Raw genomic sequence first — 15960 nt, 5'->3', positions numbered from 1 at the left:
TAACAACACCAAAAACAGTCCAGGATCGGACCAGACTAGTTTATTAGCACAAAGGAATTGAAATAAAAACAAAAGCAAATAACAACAATAAGATCAGATTGTTCAGATTAAATCTTTTATAACTCGTGAAAAAAATACAGATATATTGTTTCATACTCAGAAATAACAACTCGTTAAAACAGACACTGAAATGTTATTCAGGAAGCTGTCCACACAAACACTAACACACACACACACACACACACACACACACACACACACACACACACACACACCCTTGTGTCGTCAGTGTGAGCTGAGCCTCTCAGGTTATTTTGGGGGTCAGCTGTCGTTGGGCCCTCCCTCTCCTCCACCTCTTGCTCTCTCCTTCCTCTCTCCTTCCTCTGCCTCTTGGTGTCTCTTCCTCGCCTCCTCTCCTTCACTCCACTGATCCCGGTAAGACTCTTCTCTTCTCTTCCTCCTCAGAAGTTCAACTAAACCAGAGTCGTCGTTTTGCTTCTTCGTTTGACTAACTAAATAATACTGATATATTCATTTAAATTATCTGTTTGTTGGTTTGGTGACACTTTAAACGCTGGTCTACTGTGTATTAATATACAACGTCACATGAAGGGCTTCCATGATGGACGCGTGAGTCGCTTCGTCACGTACGTAAATCCTCTGCGAGTCACATGAAGCATGATCATAAATATATATTCATGCCTTCAGAGCATGTTTTCTCTCCATGTGGAGATATGGAGTGTCATGAAAGATGTTTTAGCTGTTTTATTCCTTAAGGAGTTAAATGTCACTTATTGCTGTTCTCTTCGACCTTTTGGCCTCTTGGGTGCCGTCATACATTCATTTAAACTGTGAGTATTCAACGTGAAGCCATTCCTTCTATTCATATCTGATGTAATATTAACTCTTGTATGTAAAGTATGGCATCAATACGACACAGAGAGGAGATGCAAAACAGTTATAAAAAACTCATTTTAAGGAGTATGTAATATTTATGTGTATCAATCAAACCTATTTCAGTTTCACCTGAAAACAGCATTAAAACCTTTTCAACACGTTGATCCTCTCGTCAACTTTCAGCTCCACGCGGCTCAGTCCGTCTTTGTTACATCAGCTTTTAATCTGACGTTTTTATTGTTTTGTCCACCTCCCATTGACATTGGTTTTGATTTCGGGTTTGGACACACATTTGTAGAATATATTCAAATATTCAGGTAGAAAAATTGGAGTTCAGGAAAGGACTGTGATTGGTTGTAACCTGGTGGGTGGAGTCTGGAGGGGGAGGGGTCATATTACATGAAGCAGGTAAACAGACTGGACATACATAAACATGTGTGTGTGTGTGTGTGTGTGTGTGTGTGTGTGTGTGTGTGTGTGTGTGTGTGTGTGTGTGTGTGTGTGTGTGTGTGTCCGTTTGTCCTTATTTGGACGCACTCAGAATAGATGAGACTATAACAGGTGTGATCTGAAGTATGTGCGTATGTGTGTGTGTGTGTATGTGTGTGTGTGTGTGCGTGTGTGTGTGTGTGTTTGTGACAAAGTGAGAGGGGGGTGAGACGGCTAATTTTAACTGACCAGATACAATAACGGTGGCGCCGTCATGTTGTGACAGAGACGTGAGGACAAAGACACACACACACACACACACACACACACACACACACACACACACACACACACACACACACACACATACATACATACATCTTTAGAGGACATTACACTGACTGACATTCATTTCCTGGAAACTCACCCTAACCACAACGTTGACTTGCTAACCCTAACCTAACCCTAAACCATAATTTATCCTAAAGCTGATGCTCAACCTAAATTTAACCTAAACGTAACCTTAATCCAAGTCGTCAACCTTACATTGTTCCGGAAAGAAGGTGAGTCCCCACAGTGTAGCTGTGTAAACAGATTTATGTCCCCACAACACAAGTAATATAAATACACACACACAAAGACACGATAAACAAGATTAAATGTCTACAGCCTCGTTTTAACCGTGAGCCGTGATTGGCTAGTGCAGTGGTTCTCAAACTGTGGGGCGCGACCCTCTAGTGGGGCGCAGAGATATTACAGGTGGGACGCGGGGGGTTGATGTGATGGTTTTTTTTTTTAATCTTAATTTTTTTTATATATATAATCCTTTATTAATCCCATAATGGGGAAATTATTCTCTGCATTTTACCCATCCTTAGTAATTAAGGAGCAATGTGCTGCTGTGAAACACTGAGGCTTCAGTGCTCAAGGACACTTCAACATGCAAACTATGGGGAGACCAGGGATGAACCGGCTACGTTGTGGTTTCAGGACGACCACTCTCCCCATGAACATCATAACTTTGCTCTAAAATATATTTATATATCAATGTAAATATTCCCAGAGCACTGAGGATGGAGACGTCGGTGAAAGCAGCTGAGATGTTGGCGCCACCCCGGCCGGACGGCACAGCCAAGAACCCAGAAGGTGAGGCGGCAGGTCCTCCCTCTTCTTTCTCCTCTTCTTCCTCCTCTTCCTCCTCCCCCTCCTCTTCCTCCTCTGACCCCATGGAGGAGTTCAAGAGGCGGCTGGAGGACATCATCAGCACCCACGGCTCTGCAGCAAACCTCCTGGACATACAGGTGAGTCAACTGACGTCCAGCGTTAGACACACACACACACACAAACAGACGCACAGACGCACACACACTCACACAAACACACAATTCAATTCCTGGCTTCTGGCATAGTGTGTGTGAGGGTTTGTCATTGCCTTTGAACACCACAGAGCATGATGGGGGTTGAGGCGGAGAAGGTGAAGAAGGAGCCGATGGAGGACATCCCTGTTGCCATGGAGACAGGTGAGGCAATACACATTTAAAAGGTTCCAGGTATTTAGATAAACTCAATGTATTCATTTACTCTCATGAGATATAAGGACGGGTCGGATGCTATGTAGACCGGGCGGCGGGCCGGTCAAGGGGGCATGGGCTAGCCGATCACCGGCAGCATAGACAAGCTCTTCGCTAGCGGAGAATGAGCCGGAGGTGGTGCCAGAGGTGGTGCCAGAGGTGAAGCGGTACCAGCTAGATATTGTTGGACTCACCTCCACGCACAGCACTAGGAGGTTTGCCAGAACCTCAAGGAGGTTCTGGCAAACCATCCGATGCCTCAGGAAGGGAAAGCAGGGCCTACCCCAAGCTGTTATCAGCGGGGGAGGGGAACTGCGGACCCAGACGGGGGATATCATCGGGCGGTGGAAAGAGCACTTTAAAGAACTCCTAAACCCGGCCAACATGTCCCCTGGAGAGGCGGCAGTGCCTGAAGACTTGGGGGGTGGTTGCACCCATATCCATGGTGGAGGCCACTATGGTAGTCAAAAAGCTCCTTGGTGGAAAGGCGATGGGGGGATGAGATCCGCCTGGAGACGCTGAAGGCATCGCCTCTCTGCTGCGCAGATGATGTGGCCTCCTCGGACCGTGACCTCGAGAATTCACTGTGGCGATTTGCAGCCGAGTGTGAAGCGGCGAGGATGAGAGTTAGCACCTCCAAATCTGAGGCCACGGTGCTCTGCCGGAAACCGGTGGATTGCTCCCTCCAGGTGGGGACGGAGTGCCTACCCCAAGTGAAGGAGTTCAAGTATCTCAGGCTCTTGTCCACAAGTGTGGGTGAGATAGAGCAGGAGATCGACAGGCGGATTGGTGGGTCTGCAGCAGTGAAACAGGCGCTGCACCAAAACGTCTTGATGAAGAAGGAGCTGAGCTGTAAGGCGTAGTTCTTAATTTACTGGTCGGTCTACATATCAACCCTATATGGTCACGAACTCTGGATCGTGACCGAAAGAACGAGGTCTCGGATACAAGCGGTCAGAATGAGTTTCCTCCGTAGGGTGGCCGGGCTCAGCCTTAGAGATAGGGTAAGAAGATGAGTTTCCTATGTAGGGCTCAGCCTTAGAGATAGGGTAAGGAGCTCGGACATCAGGAGGGAATTTGGAGTTAAGGCTCTACTCCTTTGTGTCTAAAGGAGTCAGCTAAGGTGGTTTGGGCATCTAATCAGGATGCCTCCTGGACGCCTCTCATTAGAGGTTTTCCAGGCACGTCCAACTGGTAGGAGACCCGGGAGAAGACCCAGGACACGCTGGAGGGATTTTATCACCCAGCTGGCCTGGAAACGCCTCGGGATCCCCCAGAATGAGCTGGAACATGTTGCGGGTGAGAGGGAAGCCTGGGTCGGCCTGCTGGGCCTGCTGCCACCGAAACCAGACCCTAAGCGGATACAAATGGATGGATGGATGGATGGAGATAAAAGGAATACAATGCTCAACTCATTTTAAAGCACATAAACGTTCCTCAGAGGGCTGGACTGGACTTGTCGTCTTTGTTTCCACAGAGGTCTGTCTCATCATGAAGAGCCTGAAGAAGCTCTCCTCTCCGGAGAAGAAGCTGGAGGAGGTGGTCAGGAAATATGCTGAAGTGGTGAGAAGGGTTTAATTTCAGATGTGAATACTTTCAACAGCTGCACAGAAAGCTGAGTGTGTGTGTGTGTGTGTGTGTGTGTGTGTGTGTGTGTGTGTGTGTGTGTGTGTGCGCGTGTGTGTGCAGGCGGCCCTGCGGCGTGGCGATGACAGGAAGTTGTGCGTCCTGCAGCACAGGTTGTGCGTCCTGCAGGAGGAGCGGATGCAGCTGCAGGACGAGCGTCGCAGCAGCGTCGCCGCCCGCAGCGAACTCGAGGCTCTGTGCCGAGAGCTGCAGGGACACTACGTCGTAATGAGGGTGTGTAGCGCGGACACACTAAAACGCACAACAATGACATAATGATGTGACGGTAGCAGCTGCTGTAAGACCAGCGTCTCTCTCCTGCAGGAGGAGACCCTGCAGCGCTGCAGAGAGGACGAGGACAAGAGGACGGAGATCACCAGCCACTTCCAGGAGATGCTCACAGAGATCCAGACTCAGATCGAGCAGCACAGCACGCGCAACGACAAGCTGTGCAGCGAGAACAGCAGCCTGACCAACAAGCTGGAGGGATTAATGAGCCAGTGTGAGATGAGGGAGGAGGTGAGGGTTCAAGGTCATGGACAGAGGAGAGTTTCATTATTGACTGAACAACATTTAGAACAACAACTCTGATTGAATGAGAAAGTATGAAGATAACACCAGTTATGTCTTGTTTTTGTTGTGTCTGCTGACTGAACTATAAAACACATAAATTATCTTTAAAATAAGCCTCACTAGAACTCGGCACAGAAATAATTATTATAGTCAATACTGCATGAGCAATATTCACATTAACTATAGTATATATATATATATATATATATATATATATATATATATATATATATATATATAATATATGTAATATATACAGGTAAAAGCCAGTGAATTAGAATATTTTGAAAAACTTGATTTATTTCAGTAATTGCATTCAAAAGGTGTAACTTGTACATTATATTTATTCATTGCACACAGACTGATGCATTCAAATGTTTATTTCATTTAATTTTGATGATTTGAAGTGGCAACAAATGAAAATCCAAAATTCCGTGTGTCACAAAATTAGAATATTACTTAAGGCTGATACAAAAAAGAGATTTTTAGAAATGTTGGCCAACTGAAAAGTATGAAAATGAAAAATATGAGCATGTACAATACTCAATACTTGGTTGGAGCTCCTTTTGCCTCAATTACTGCATTAATGCGGCGTGGCATGGAGTCCATGAGTTTCTGGCACTGCTCAGGTGTTATGAGAGCCCAGGTTGCTCTGATAGTGGCCTTCAACTCTTCTGCGTTTTTGGGTCTGGCATTCTGCATCTTCCTTTTCACAATACCCCACAGATTTTCTATGGGGCTAAGGTCAGGGGAGTTGGCTGGCCAATTTAGAACAATTTAGAACAGAAATACCATGGTCCGTAAACCTTTACACTAGACTTCAGGCAACGTGGATCCTGTGCCTCTCCTGTCCTCCTCCAGACTCTGGGAGGCACAGGATCCACGTTGCCTGAAGTCTAGTGTAAAGTTTCCACCATCAGTGATGGTTTGGGGTGCCATGTCATCTGCTGGTGTCGGTCCACTCTGTTTCCTTAGATCCAGGGTCAACGCAGCCGTAGACCAGCAAGTTTTAGAGCACTTCATGCTTCCTGCTGCTGACCTGCTCTATGGAGATGGAGATTTCAAGTTCCAACAGGACTTGGCGCCTGCACACAGCGCAAAATCTACCCGTGCCTGGTTTACGGACCATGGTATTTCTGTTCTAAATTGGCCAGCCAACTCCCCTGACCTTAGCCCCATAGAAAATCTGTGGGGTATTGTGAAAAGGAAGATGCAGAATGCCAGACCCAAAAACGCAGAAGAGTTGAAGGCCACTATCAGAGCAACCTGGGCTCTCATAACACCTGAGCAGTGCCAGAAACTCATGGACTCCATGCCACGCCGCATTAACGCAGTAATTGAGGCAAAAGGAGCTCCAACCAAGTATTGAGTATTGTACATGCTCATATTTTTCATTTTCATACTTTTCAGTTGGCCAACATTTCTAAAAATCTCTTTTTTGTATCAGCCTTAAGTAATATTCTAATTTTGTGACACACGGAATTTTGGATTTTCATTTGTTGCCACTTCAAATCATCAAAATTAAATGAAATGAACATTTGAATGCATCAGTCTGTGTGCAATGAATAAATATAATGTACAAGTTACACCTTTTGAATGCAATTACTGAAATAAATCAAGTTTTTCAAAATATTCTAATTCACTGGCTTTTACCTGTATATATATATAATATATATATATATATATATATATATATATATATATATATATATATATACATATATATATATGTATATATATATATATATATATATATATATTTATATATATATATATATATATATATATATAAACACAGCACTTTATCTACATTTACTCATCAGCAAACGTGTTAAAATCTAAATGCTGGAGCCCAATGAGACAAAAAAACTAATAAATAATAATCCTTACAAATATATTTGTCTAGTTTGAGTCTGTTTTTCATTCAAAACAAGCAGGTTGAAAGTGTGAATTTTGCTTATATTCTGTTGTATTTTCTGATATTTCCATGACAAACAAAAGGACATTATTTCTTTTTCTTCTCCTCAGAGTCTGGAGAAGATCAACAAGCACCGCGACCTGCAGCACAAGCTCACTGAAGCCCGGCTGCAGCAGAACCAGGCCCTGCTGAGCGAGGCCCAGGAGACGCACAAGAGGGAGAAGGAATACGTGAGTGGGCCTTTCATCCTGTCAGAGACAGAAAATGCAGAAATATTCATTATGTCTTCCACATTTTATACCTGTTTTTAAGTCAACGTTTTTGCAGTATAAAGCAATTTACAGTACAGTAAAATGCACAATATTAGTACCGTCTCTTTTTTCGGTCATTTTCAACTATTATTATTATTATTTTATCATTTCCCCACAGACTGACATCTTGTTACTCAGGAAAAATGTTTCATCGCTGCATGAATATAAATAGAATATTAACAAAATAATAATATTAATATATTATTATATATAAAAATAATAAATAAACATAAATTAAATATCATTCACATACTATCTTCAATATAAATTATTATGTTTGATTCACATTATTCTCATATAATTATTTATTGATTTATTCTTTCCCTCACCTGATATTGGCTGTCATTTCTTTGGGAATATTTAATAAACGTGTGGTATATAATATGTGAGCTTGACTTTAAAGTGTGTGTCCATGGTAACAGCTCCCCAGATTGACCCTGTGTTGTCTCCGTAGTTGCTTAGGGAGGCTATTGACAAAACAAAGAAATGCTTCGCTATGAAGGAGCAGGAGCTGACCATGAAGAAGAAGGTAAAGAACGTTCTGTAACGCGTCTCGTCTGCTCTCTCTAACCAGTTACTGGTTCAGGCCGCTGAGTGGAAACTGCAGACTCAGACCCTCAGAGAGCAGGGGACTGTGATGCAGGCGCAGGTGAATATGCACAGGTAGCACACACCTGGCGGTCCTCCTGCAGGCCGAGGGCCAGAGCTTTAGCAGTGCTGAGGTCGGGAAACACAGCGAAGGCCCTCCGATCGCTGACAGGAAGCTGGAAAGTCTCCTAACTATTGGATTTAAATTAGAATTATTTTACATATTTCAAGAGTGAATTGTTTTTATTAATTTTGAAAAATTCTCAACACAGTTTCAAAGGTTTCAATCTAAAGAAAATGCATTTAAAAGAACAGTTGAATTACCCTTTTAAAAAGAAAAACAGGTATAAATGTTAAATTCCAAAAGTTGGTTTAACATTTCTCCATGTTCATTTATAAACTCTTCACAAAGTAAAACAAAGAAAGACCTTCACATATCTTTAGGGCCTGATATTGTTTATTGATTGATAGCAATTTCATCCATCCATCCATTATGAGCCGCTTATCCGGGGTCGGGTCGCGGTGGCAGCAGGTTCAGCAGGCCGACCCAGGCTTCCCTCTCACCCGCAACACTTTCCAGCTCATTCTGGGGAATCCCGAGGCGTTCCAATGCCAGCCAGGAGATATAGTCCCTCCAGCGTGTCCTTGGTCTTCCCCGGGGTCTCCTACCAGTTGGACGTGCCTGGAAAACCTCTAATGGGAGGCGTCCAGGAGGCATCCTGACTAGATGCCCGAACCACCTCAGCTGACTCCTTTTGACACGAAGGAGCAGCGACTCGACTCCAAGCTCCCTCCTGATGTCCGAGCTTGTTACCCTATCTTTAAGGCTGAGCCCGGCCACCCTACGGATGAAGCTCATTTCGGCCGCTTGTATCTGAGACCTCGTTCTTTCGGTCATGACCCAGAGTTTGTGACCATAGGTGAGGGTTGGAACATAGACCGACCAGTAAATGGAGAGCTTTGCCTTCCGGCTCAGCTCCCTCTTCACCAAGACGGACCGGTACAGCGCCTGTTTTACAGCTGCAGCCGCACCGATCTGCCGCTCCACCTTACCCTAACTCGTGAACAAGACCCCGAGATACTTGAACTCCTTCGCTTGGGGTAGGCAGTTTGTCCCCTCCTGGAGGGAGCAATCCATCGGTTTCCGGCAGAGCACCATGGCCTCAGATTTGGAGGCGCTAACTCTCATCCCTGCCGCTTCACACTCGGCTGCAAAATGCCCCAGTGAATGCTGGAGGTCATTAATTGATAGCAATTCATGATTTGTTAACTTCTTTGGCAGTTAAGATATTTCTGGTTATTTAAACATAACTCTGCCAGCTTAAATCCAGAAATGATTTATATATATATATATATATATATATATATATATATATATATATATATATATATATATATATATATATATATATACATGTATATATATATACATATATATAAATCATATATATAAATGTATACATATATATACATATATATATATATATATATATATATATATATATATATATATATATATATAACATTATTATGAGTCCATTATACGCTGACAGAAGGATCACAGTGAGCTGCATTGATCGTGTTCTTGTTAACTGTCTCCAGTGGGGATACAACATTTAACTAGAGGCTTACCGTGAATGTGTACGTTGTCTTCTGGCATCCAGCTGTCTTTGGTGTAGATGTCAGATGTGGATTTTAGATGTAGATATTAGCTATAGATGTAGATGTCAGATATTAGATATAGATGTAGATGTCAGATGTATATATTAGATATAGATGTAGATGTAGATGCTAGATGTAAGACGTAGATGTAGATGTTAGATATAGATGTAGATATAGAGGTTAGATGTAGATGGTAGATGTTACAAGTATATGTAGATGTTACATGTTGATGTTTGATGTAGATGTTAGATGTTAGAAGTTAGATGTTAGATGTAGATGTTAGATGTAGATATAGATGTTAGATGTAGATATAGATGTTAGATATAGATGTTAGATGTAGATGTAGATGTTAGATGATAGATGTTAGATGTTAGATATTTGATGTTAGATGGTAGATGTAGATATCGTGCTTAAGTCCGTTCGTCTCTCCACAGCTGAGCCTCTACGCTCAGAAGTTTGACGAGTTCCAGGCGACGCTGGCCAAAAGCAATGAAATCTACGTCCGCTTCAAGAAGGAGATGGACAATGTAGGTGAAGCTCTGTGGGGGCGAGTGAGGATGAGAGGAGTCAGGTGGAGAATATTGCAATTTTTTAATGGAACCAGATTGTCTTCAGTGGGAGTAACAACGATAAGAAGTGTTAAACCCGTCCGTTTTTCTAGATGTTTCTAAACTCCTCCCTCTTTTTAGATGTCAGACAAGATGAAGAAAATGGAGAAGGAGTCGACTCTGTGGAGGACGAGGTTCGAGAACTGCAACAAGGCTCTGACGGACATGATGGAGGAGGTACGTCGACAATGTTGCCGCTCCAACTCGTGTTTAGCCCTTCAGAGGGTCTGCCTAGTTTTGATGGAACCCATCGAAGTTTTATTCTCACGACATCTCACTTCTCCTCCATCGCACCAGAGAACCGAGAAGAGCAAAGAGTACGACGTGTTCGTCCTGAAGATCCAGAAGCTGGAGAGGTTGTGTCAAGCCCTGCAGAGCGAGAGGGTGATCCTCTATGACAAGATCAGGGAGATCCGCCTGGCTAACGCCAACATCCCATCGAAGGTCTTCAGCAGCTCTACAGCCGATGAAATGCCCGTCCCCGAAGGCGCCACCTCGCTGACCCCCGTGGAGATCCAGGATATCCAGGAGTTTCAGGATCTCCAGGATCTCCAGCAGCTCCAGGAGATCCAGAAGGAGGACCCGATCCTAACGGAGGGCATGTCCCGTCTGAGGGAGGAGCAGGCCAAGCTGCAGGAGATTGCCACCTCCCTTATGGCCACGCCCAGCGACACTCACAAAGACGATAGTGACGACGTGGACCCTGAAGAAGACCTGGTGTCCTCTGCGTTTGTCCAGTTCAAAACCAAAGCTCAGGTCCAGGAGGAGGCGAAACCAGTTCCCCCACAGCCAGATAAGGTCGAGGAGGATCCAAAGCCAGCCGTGGCCACACCATTGGAGGTCATGATACCAACAGACACCGTAAAGGTTCCAGCCCAGGTCAGGGAGGAGGTTCCACCAGTCCAACCACAGGAGGAGATCCAGCAGCAACCTGCTGAACAAGTACCGGCTACTAAACTTGAGAAAGGCAAGATCGACTCGCCGATGGAGCAGAAACCAAACGCAGCAGAGGCTGAGCTCTCGGTCCAGGCCACTGAGGGCAAACCAGTGGTTCCAGTGGAAGACGGGAAGGTCCAGGCTGAACCAGCACGAGGACCAGAATCGGCTAAAACGACGGCCTCCTCAAATGCCGAGTCCTCCAAGAAGCAAATGCCGAAGAAAAAGAAGAAGAGGAACGGCAAGAATGCCAGCTAAACGTGTGTGTGTGTGTGTGTGTGTGCGTGCATAACTGAAATCCTACTGTGCCTTTGCACTTTTAAAGTTAAACTCTTTACTTTATCCCAACTCGTTAAGTGTTTTTTCGCCACACAGATGTGTATTTTATGGTTTGAATGTCTAAAAGAAACATAACAACCTCCTTTAGTTTGGCCTGGTCGAGGGAATCAAAGGCTCTACTGACGTGTCACAACGCCTAGTGACAAAACAACACCACGGTTGTGTCCATGCCGGTAGAATTAATATTCTGTTGATTTTAAACTAGAAATCGACTCCAATAAAGTCATTTTCTGACCATTTTACATAGTTTTAGTCTGCTTCTTATTTTATTTAACTAGTTGTCTGAAATCTCACAATTTCATTCAATATTTCTTTCCTGAACACATGTTTCTTCACTGCTATCCTTTTGAGGACTCTTGTTGACCCAATATGTTCTTTGGCCTCCGAGACACAAGAATTAGTGTGTTCATCATGGCTCAGTTTGACTTTAAATGGACTCTGAGTCAATTATATAATACAATAAAACATGAAAAGTTCAAATTAACCTTATATATGATGAACAAAAAAAGTGGAACGACTTTCATAAACAGTAAATGATACCTCACGGGTTGCGAACCTTTTACAGGTCGACAACCTGCCAGCATTAAAGGAAACATCAACAATTTGCTCCAGTTTCCCAAGCAATGCCAGTGCAGATCAGGTCAGTTATTAAATTCACTTCAAGGTACAGTAGATAAGATAAGATATGCCTTTATTAGCTGTATGGAAGTACACTGAAAAAAATTTGGAGTGCCATTTATTTAAAAAAAAAGCTCCGTAACAATTTCCACACAGAAATTGTAAGTCATTTTTACTCAGACAATTTTCAATCATCAATAACTTATTTTCCCTTGATGTCTAGCCGACACATGGACAGGGTGAAGCCTTCCTGGGCTGCATTTCCATGTAGGAGAAAGATCTCCAAGAGATGATGAGCATAGTTGTCTTAGATGGCATCGTCGCTGACATCCTGTCAAAAACATGTGAATCAGAGGTCAGCAGACGACAGATATTTTCTATTAAGTTCCTGATTATTCACTTGGTTGAAGTGGCCAATTAATACAGTCTACAGATACAATAATGCAACAGAAATAAGATGATCACAGCAAGACATTGGTTACATGCTGGGTAAGTATTTGGGTATCTACGGATTTCATTTTACATAGATAAGTTTATTATGGTCAGAATAATCATCAGAACACCCCACATTTTCTGAATTTACCTGGTATTGATTCCTCTCCAGACTCTCCAAGTAATCCATCCAGCAGTGGATGATGACGTCTCTTCTGCCTGCAACACATTGCTGTTAAACAGATGGAAGTGTATTTAACTTGTCTGAAGTGACTTTGCAGGATATCAGGAGGAATGGCAATGTTTAAACTGGCATATGGACTTGTACATGAATGAATATTCTTTTTTTAAATGGAAGATATTTCTGTAAAGCAGGGCTCATGCTACCAAACAATTATCATTCTTATTTATGTAAATTGTATGTGTTCTTTACATAGAACAATGGTGGGGGAAACAAACAAAAATATGTAATGTGTTCAAATATGTCATTGGGTATCTATCTCTGTATATATGAGCCTAACATAATTTGACCACAAGTATCTCATTTTTAAACTTAATCAAGCCGATGCATCCAGCATCGGCATCATTTTCCCTTCTTTGTCCAGAATATCATCAAGAGTTTGATAGTGCTTCGCTCCAGAGGAACTGTCCGTATCCTTCTGAACTCCTCTTGAATCTGAAACAAAAGATGAAAAAAAAAAACATGATCAAGATGATCCACCTTGTTAAAACCATTCATATAGTAGTCCTCCCAGTTAAATGTACTATTGAGCAACAACACAAACTACAGCCTCCAAAAAGACAATATATTTAAACCAATACCTCTGTGTAACAGCTTAGAAAAGATATAACATTAAGACACACCCATGAAGACGCTAGTGTTACAGTTTAACGTTACCTTCTCTGTTTGTACCTGTGTGTGTTGGGCATGCACATGAGAGCGTTCTCTGCGCTGTCAGCACAGAGCTCACTGCGCTAAAGTGGACCTAAAACGTTGCCACAAAACCTAGCAGTTCTTCCATGTCTGTAAAGCAAATTAACTAGCACCATAGCCTCACTAGCTAACCTAAACTGACCCGGTGAAATTTTCAGACATATTTAAATATGAAGAATATGAAGTTATTAAATTGTTTATATAGGCTACCTTTAGGAAAAATGACACCATGTCAATTTAATAGGCCTATAATTATTGTTAAGCACTGCATTAACATTTTTCTTTCAATGAAGTTCCACTTAAATTTTGTACCTGCTGAGAAATGACTAAACACCTTTGATACTTTTACAGCTCACAGTGCTGAAATGTGCACTCAGAAAAAGAAAAAAAATGCTCAGTGCTGAAAAAAATTAGAGGGAACATTGCCGGTCACGTTCCTGTTAGCGTCAAGTATTCAGTGTTCAAACACTGACTTTCACTGACGAGTAAATAAGAATGTAAAGGGTTAATTAAACATACAACCTACCCCAGTGGCTCCTGCCCATGAATTTTCTCTTGACTGGTTAAACTCGGCCTTTGTCGTTTCGCTGGGTGACGTCACCCCCTGAGCATGTGCAAGGTTGCCAGTAGGGCTGTGCAGTATAATATGTCATGCCAGGTTGTTGCTCTTTAACAGGCAGCAACATTTATTTTTGCACAGCTCGCAGCAGTGCGGCCATTCGGAGCTACTTGTATTACGTGTATTGAGACGGAGTCATGGTTTCTAACTTTGTAACAACAATGAATAACCCACAACTAACGCTCAACGAACAAGGTAAAACATCACGACACAACAGTTTGTGACACATAAACAATTTGTAACACTAATAATTGTACATTTATTAAATGACACTGCCGAACTGCATGCTGGGTACTCACTGCCCACTTTCACAGAGACTCCATTCCTGTGGCGGAGCTTCCCTGGGTCCAAAGTCCCTCCTGTTTAGTTTCCTAACACCAAATGTACCAACGTAAAAACAGCTGTTCACCACTCGCAACAGCTTTTCAGTTGGCCAGTGGTCCTTTTCCACGTCAATGAATGAATGTTTTTATTCGAAAAAAATACCGTGATATACCATGAAACCGCCAGAATCTTACAAAATACCATGATATGAATGTTTGGCCATACCGACCAGCCCTAGTTGCCAGGTTTACTTGTATCCCCCAAGTCAATTTTACTTCGTTGTGTCAGGTTGTACAGTCACTCCAGTAGTTTAATGTTACTTGGTGTGAATGATCACATTTACTCATCAAAATAAGGATTCATAATTACTAACAATAACAAAGTAACACATTAAATAAAAGGTGACCTTTTAAAGTAAAAGAACTGAAATAATAACTTATTGTAGAATTTACACATATAATCAAGGTAATAATTACATGGTCAAAAAGTCATTTTTTTCAGTGTAGATGGAAGTAATGATACAGCAGAATAAAAACATGTATTAATAAACAAAAAAAGTAGTTATCTGGAGAGTAGAATTCTTGCTGGCTTGAACCGACTTCTGACCTTCACAATAAAACCCTGAAGCGGTCCTGGTGAGGACGAGATGAAACGTCCACGTTTGTAGGTCTAAATCATATTGTCCTCACATAGGTAGGTAAACAAGAAAGGCACACACACACACACACCAATTACAGTTTGGGCCAAAAAGTGAAAAAGTCACAGATTCAATTATGCATGCAATAAAACAGCAAGTGTTACACCACCTTCGTCTACCATCAAAAGCTTGGGGATATATTTGTGAAGATGCAGAACAGCAACATGGCCACTAGATGGTGGTGTTCTCCTCCCCAGGTGAAGAGTTTCACACCAGAGCCCTATTCCTCATACCTGGCTTATTGAGTTAGCTGGCTAATTTTCAGGATAAGATGACGTAGGTCAGGCTTTTCGGTTCCTTGAAGCAAGTTTAGAAAAATCACCATAGTAACACTGCACAGGCTTACTGAAATTCACTGGATAAGATGGCAACTCCCACCGGACAAAAAAGGCAGCTCCCTTCCTCATTGATGAAGGAGCGATAGTAGTTATATTAGTTTTATAGGGAGGGAGTTCTTCCAGATCGCCAAGATCCATTCTCACATTATGATGACTTCCTGTCCGCGGCGCAATCGTTTCTGCCGACAAGGAATCATATATTTACAAGACCTTCTCGAGCCGCGGACATTGAACACCCCACGCCCATTGCCCGTCTCACAGACTGTATAGACTAAGAAACTTATGGATGTGTTGAAAGGATAATTATATGACAGTGTTATTAGTACACCATACATATCATTATTTTAGAAAATGATTAAGGTGGACTCGTGATAAGAAGAATACAGAGAATCATACACAATTTCTTTTCACTGCTTCAATTGATTGAATTTCTGATTATGAATATGTTGAATGATCGTAGGGTGAATGAAAAGTCTAAAAGTCTACTTGTGTACACATAACCTGCATACAATACTATAAGGGGTATTATGTAACCAATCT

At 42.5% G+C, this 15960-nt stretch overlaps 1 protein-coding gene across 2 annotated transcripts; it reads left to right on the top strand.

The window, feature by feature from the left end:
* Positions 1 to 391: 391 nt before the first annotated feature.
* LOC306734760 (beta-taxilin-like) lies at positions 392 to 11697 on the top strand. Of its 2 annotated transcripts, none has more exons than XM_079216148.1 (11): positions 392 to 435; positions 2390 to 2627; positions 2774 to 2846; positions 4375 to 4460; positions 4587 to 4757; positions 4848 to 5042; positions 7125 to 7244; positions 7900 to 7974; positions 10010 to 10102; positions 10265 to 10360; positions 10481 to 11697. In XM_079216148.1, exons 2-11 carry the CDS (start codon positions 2400 to 2402, stop codon positions 11375 to 11377), a joined length of 2034 nt encoding a protein of 677 aa, XP_079072274.1. In that variant the 5' UTR covers positions 392 to 435; positions 2390 to 2399; the 3' UTR covers positions 11378 to 11697. The 2 variants fall into 2 exon arrangements, with proteins under 2 accessions (XP_079072274.1, XP_079072273.1); XM_079216147.1 differs by lacking the exon at positions 7900 to 7974 and adding an exon at positions 7780 to 7854.
* Positions 11698 to 15960: the final 4263 nt, after the last annotated feature.

The sequence above is a fragment of the Taurulus bubalis genome (genome assembly GCF_910589615.1).
Source record: "Taurulus bubalis genome assembly, chromosome: 3".
Classification (NCBI taxonomy): domain Eukaryota; kingdom Metazoa; phylum Chordata; class Actinopteri; order Perciformes; family Cottidae; genus Taurulus; species Taurulus bubalis.
The sequence above is the reverse complement of the archived record's forward strand: the minus strand, read 5'-3'. Positions and strand labels throughout refer to the sequence as shown.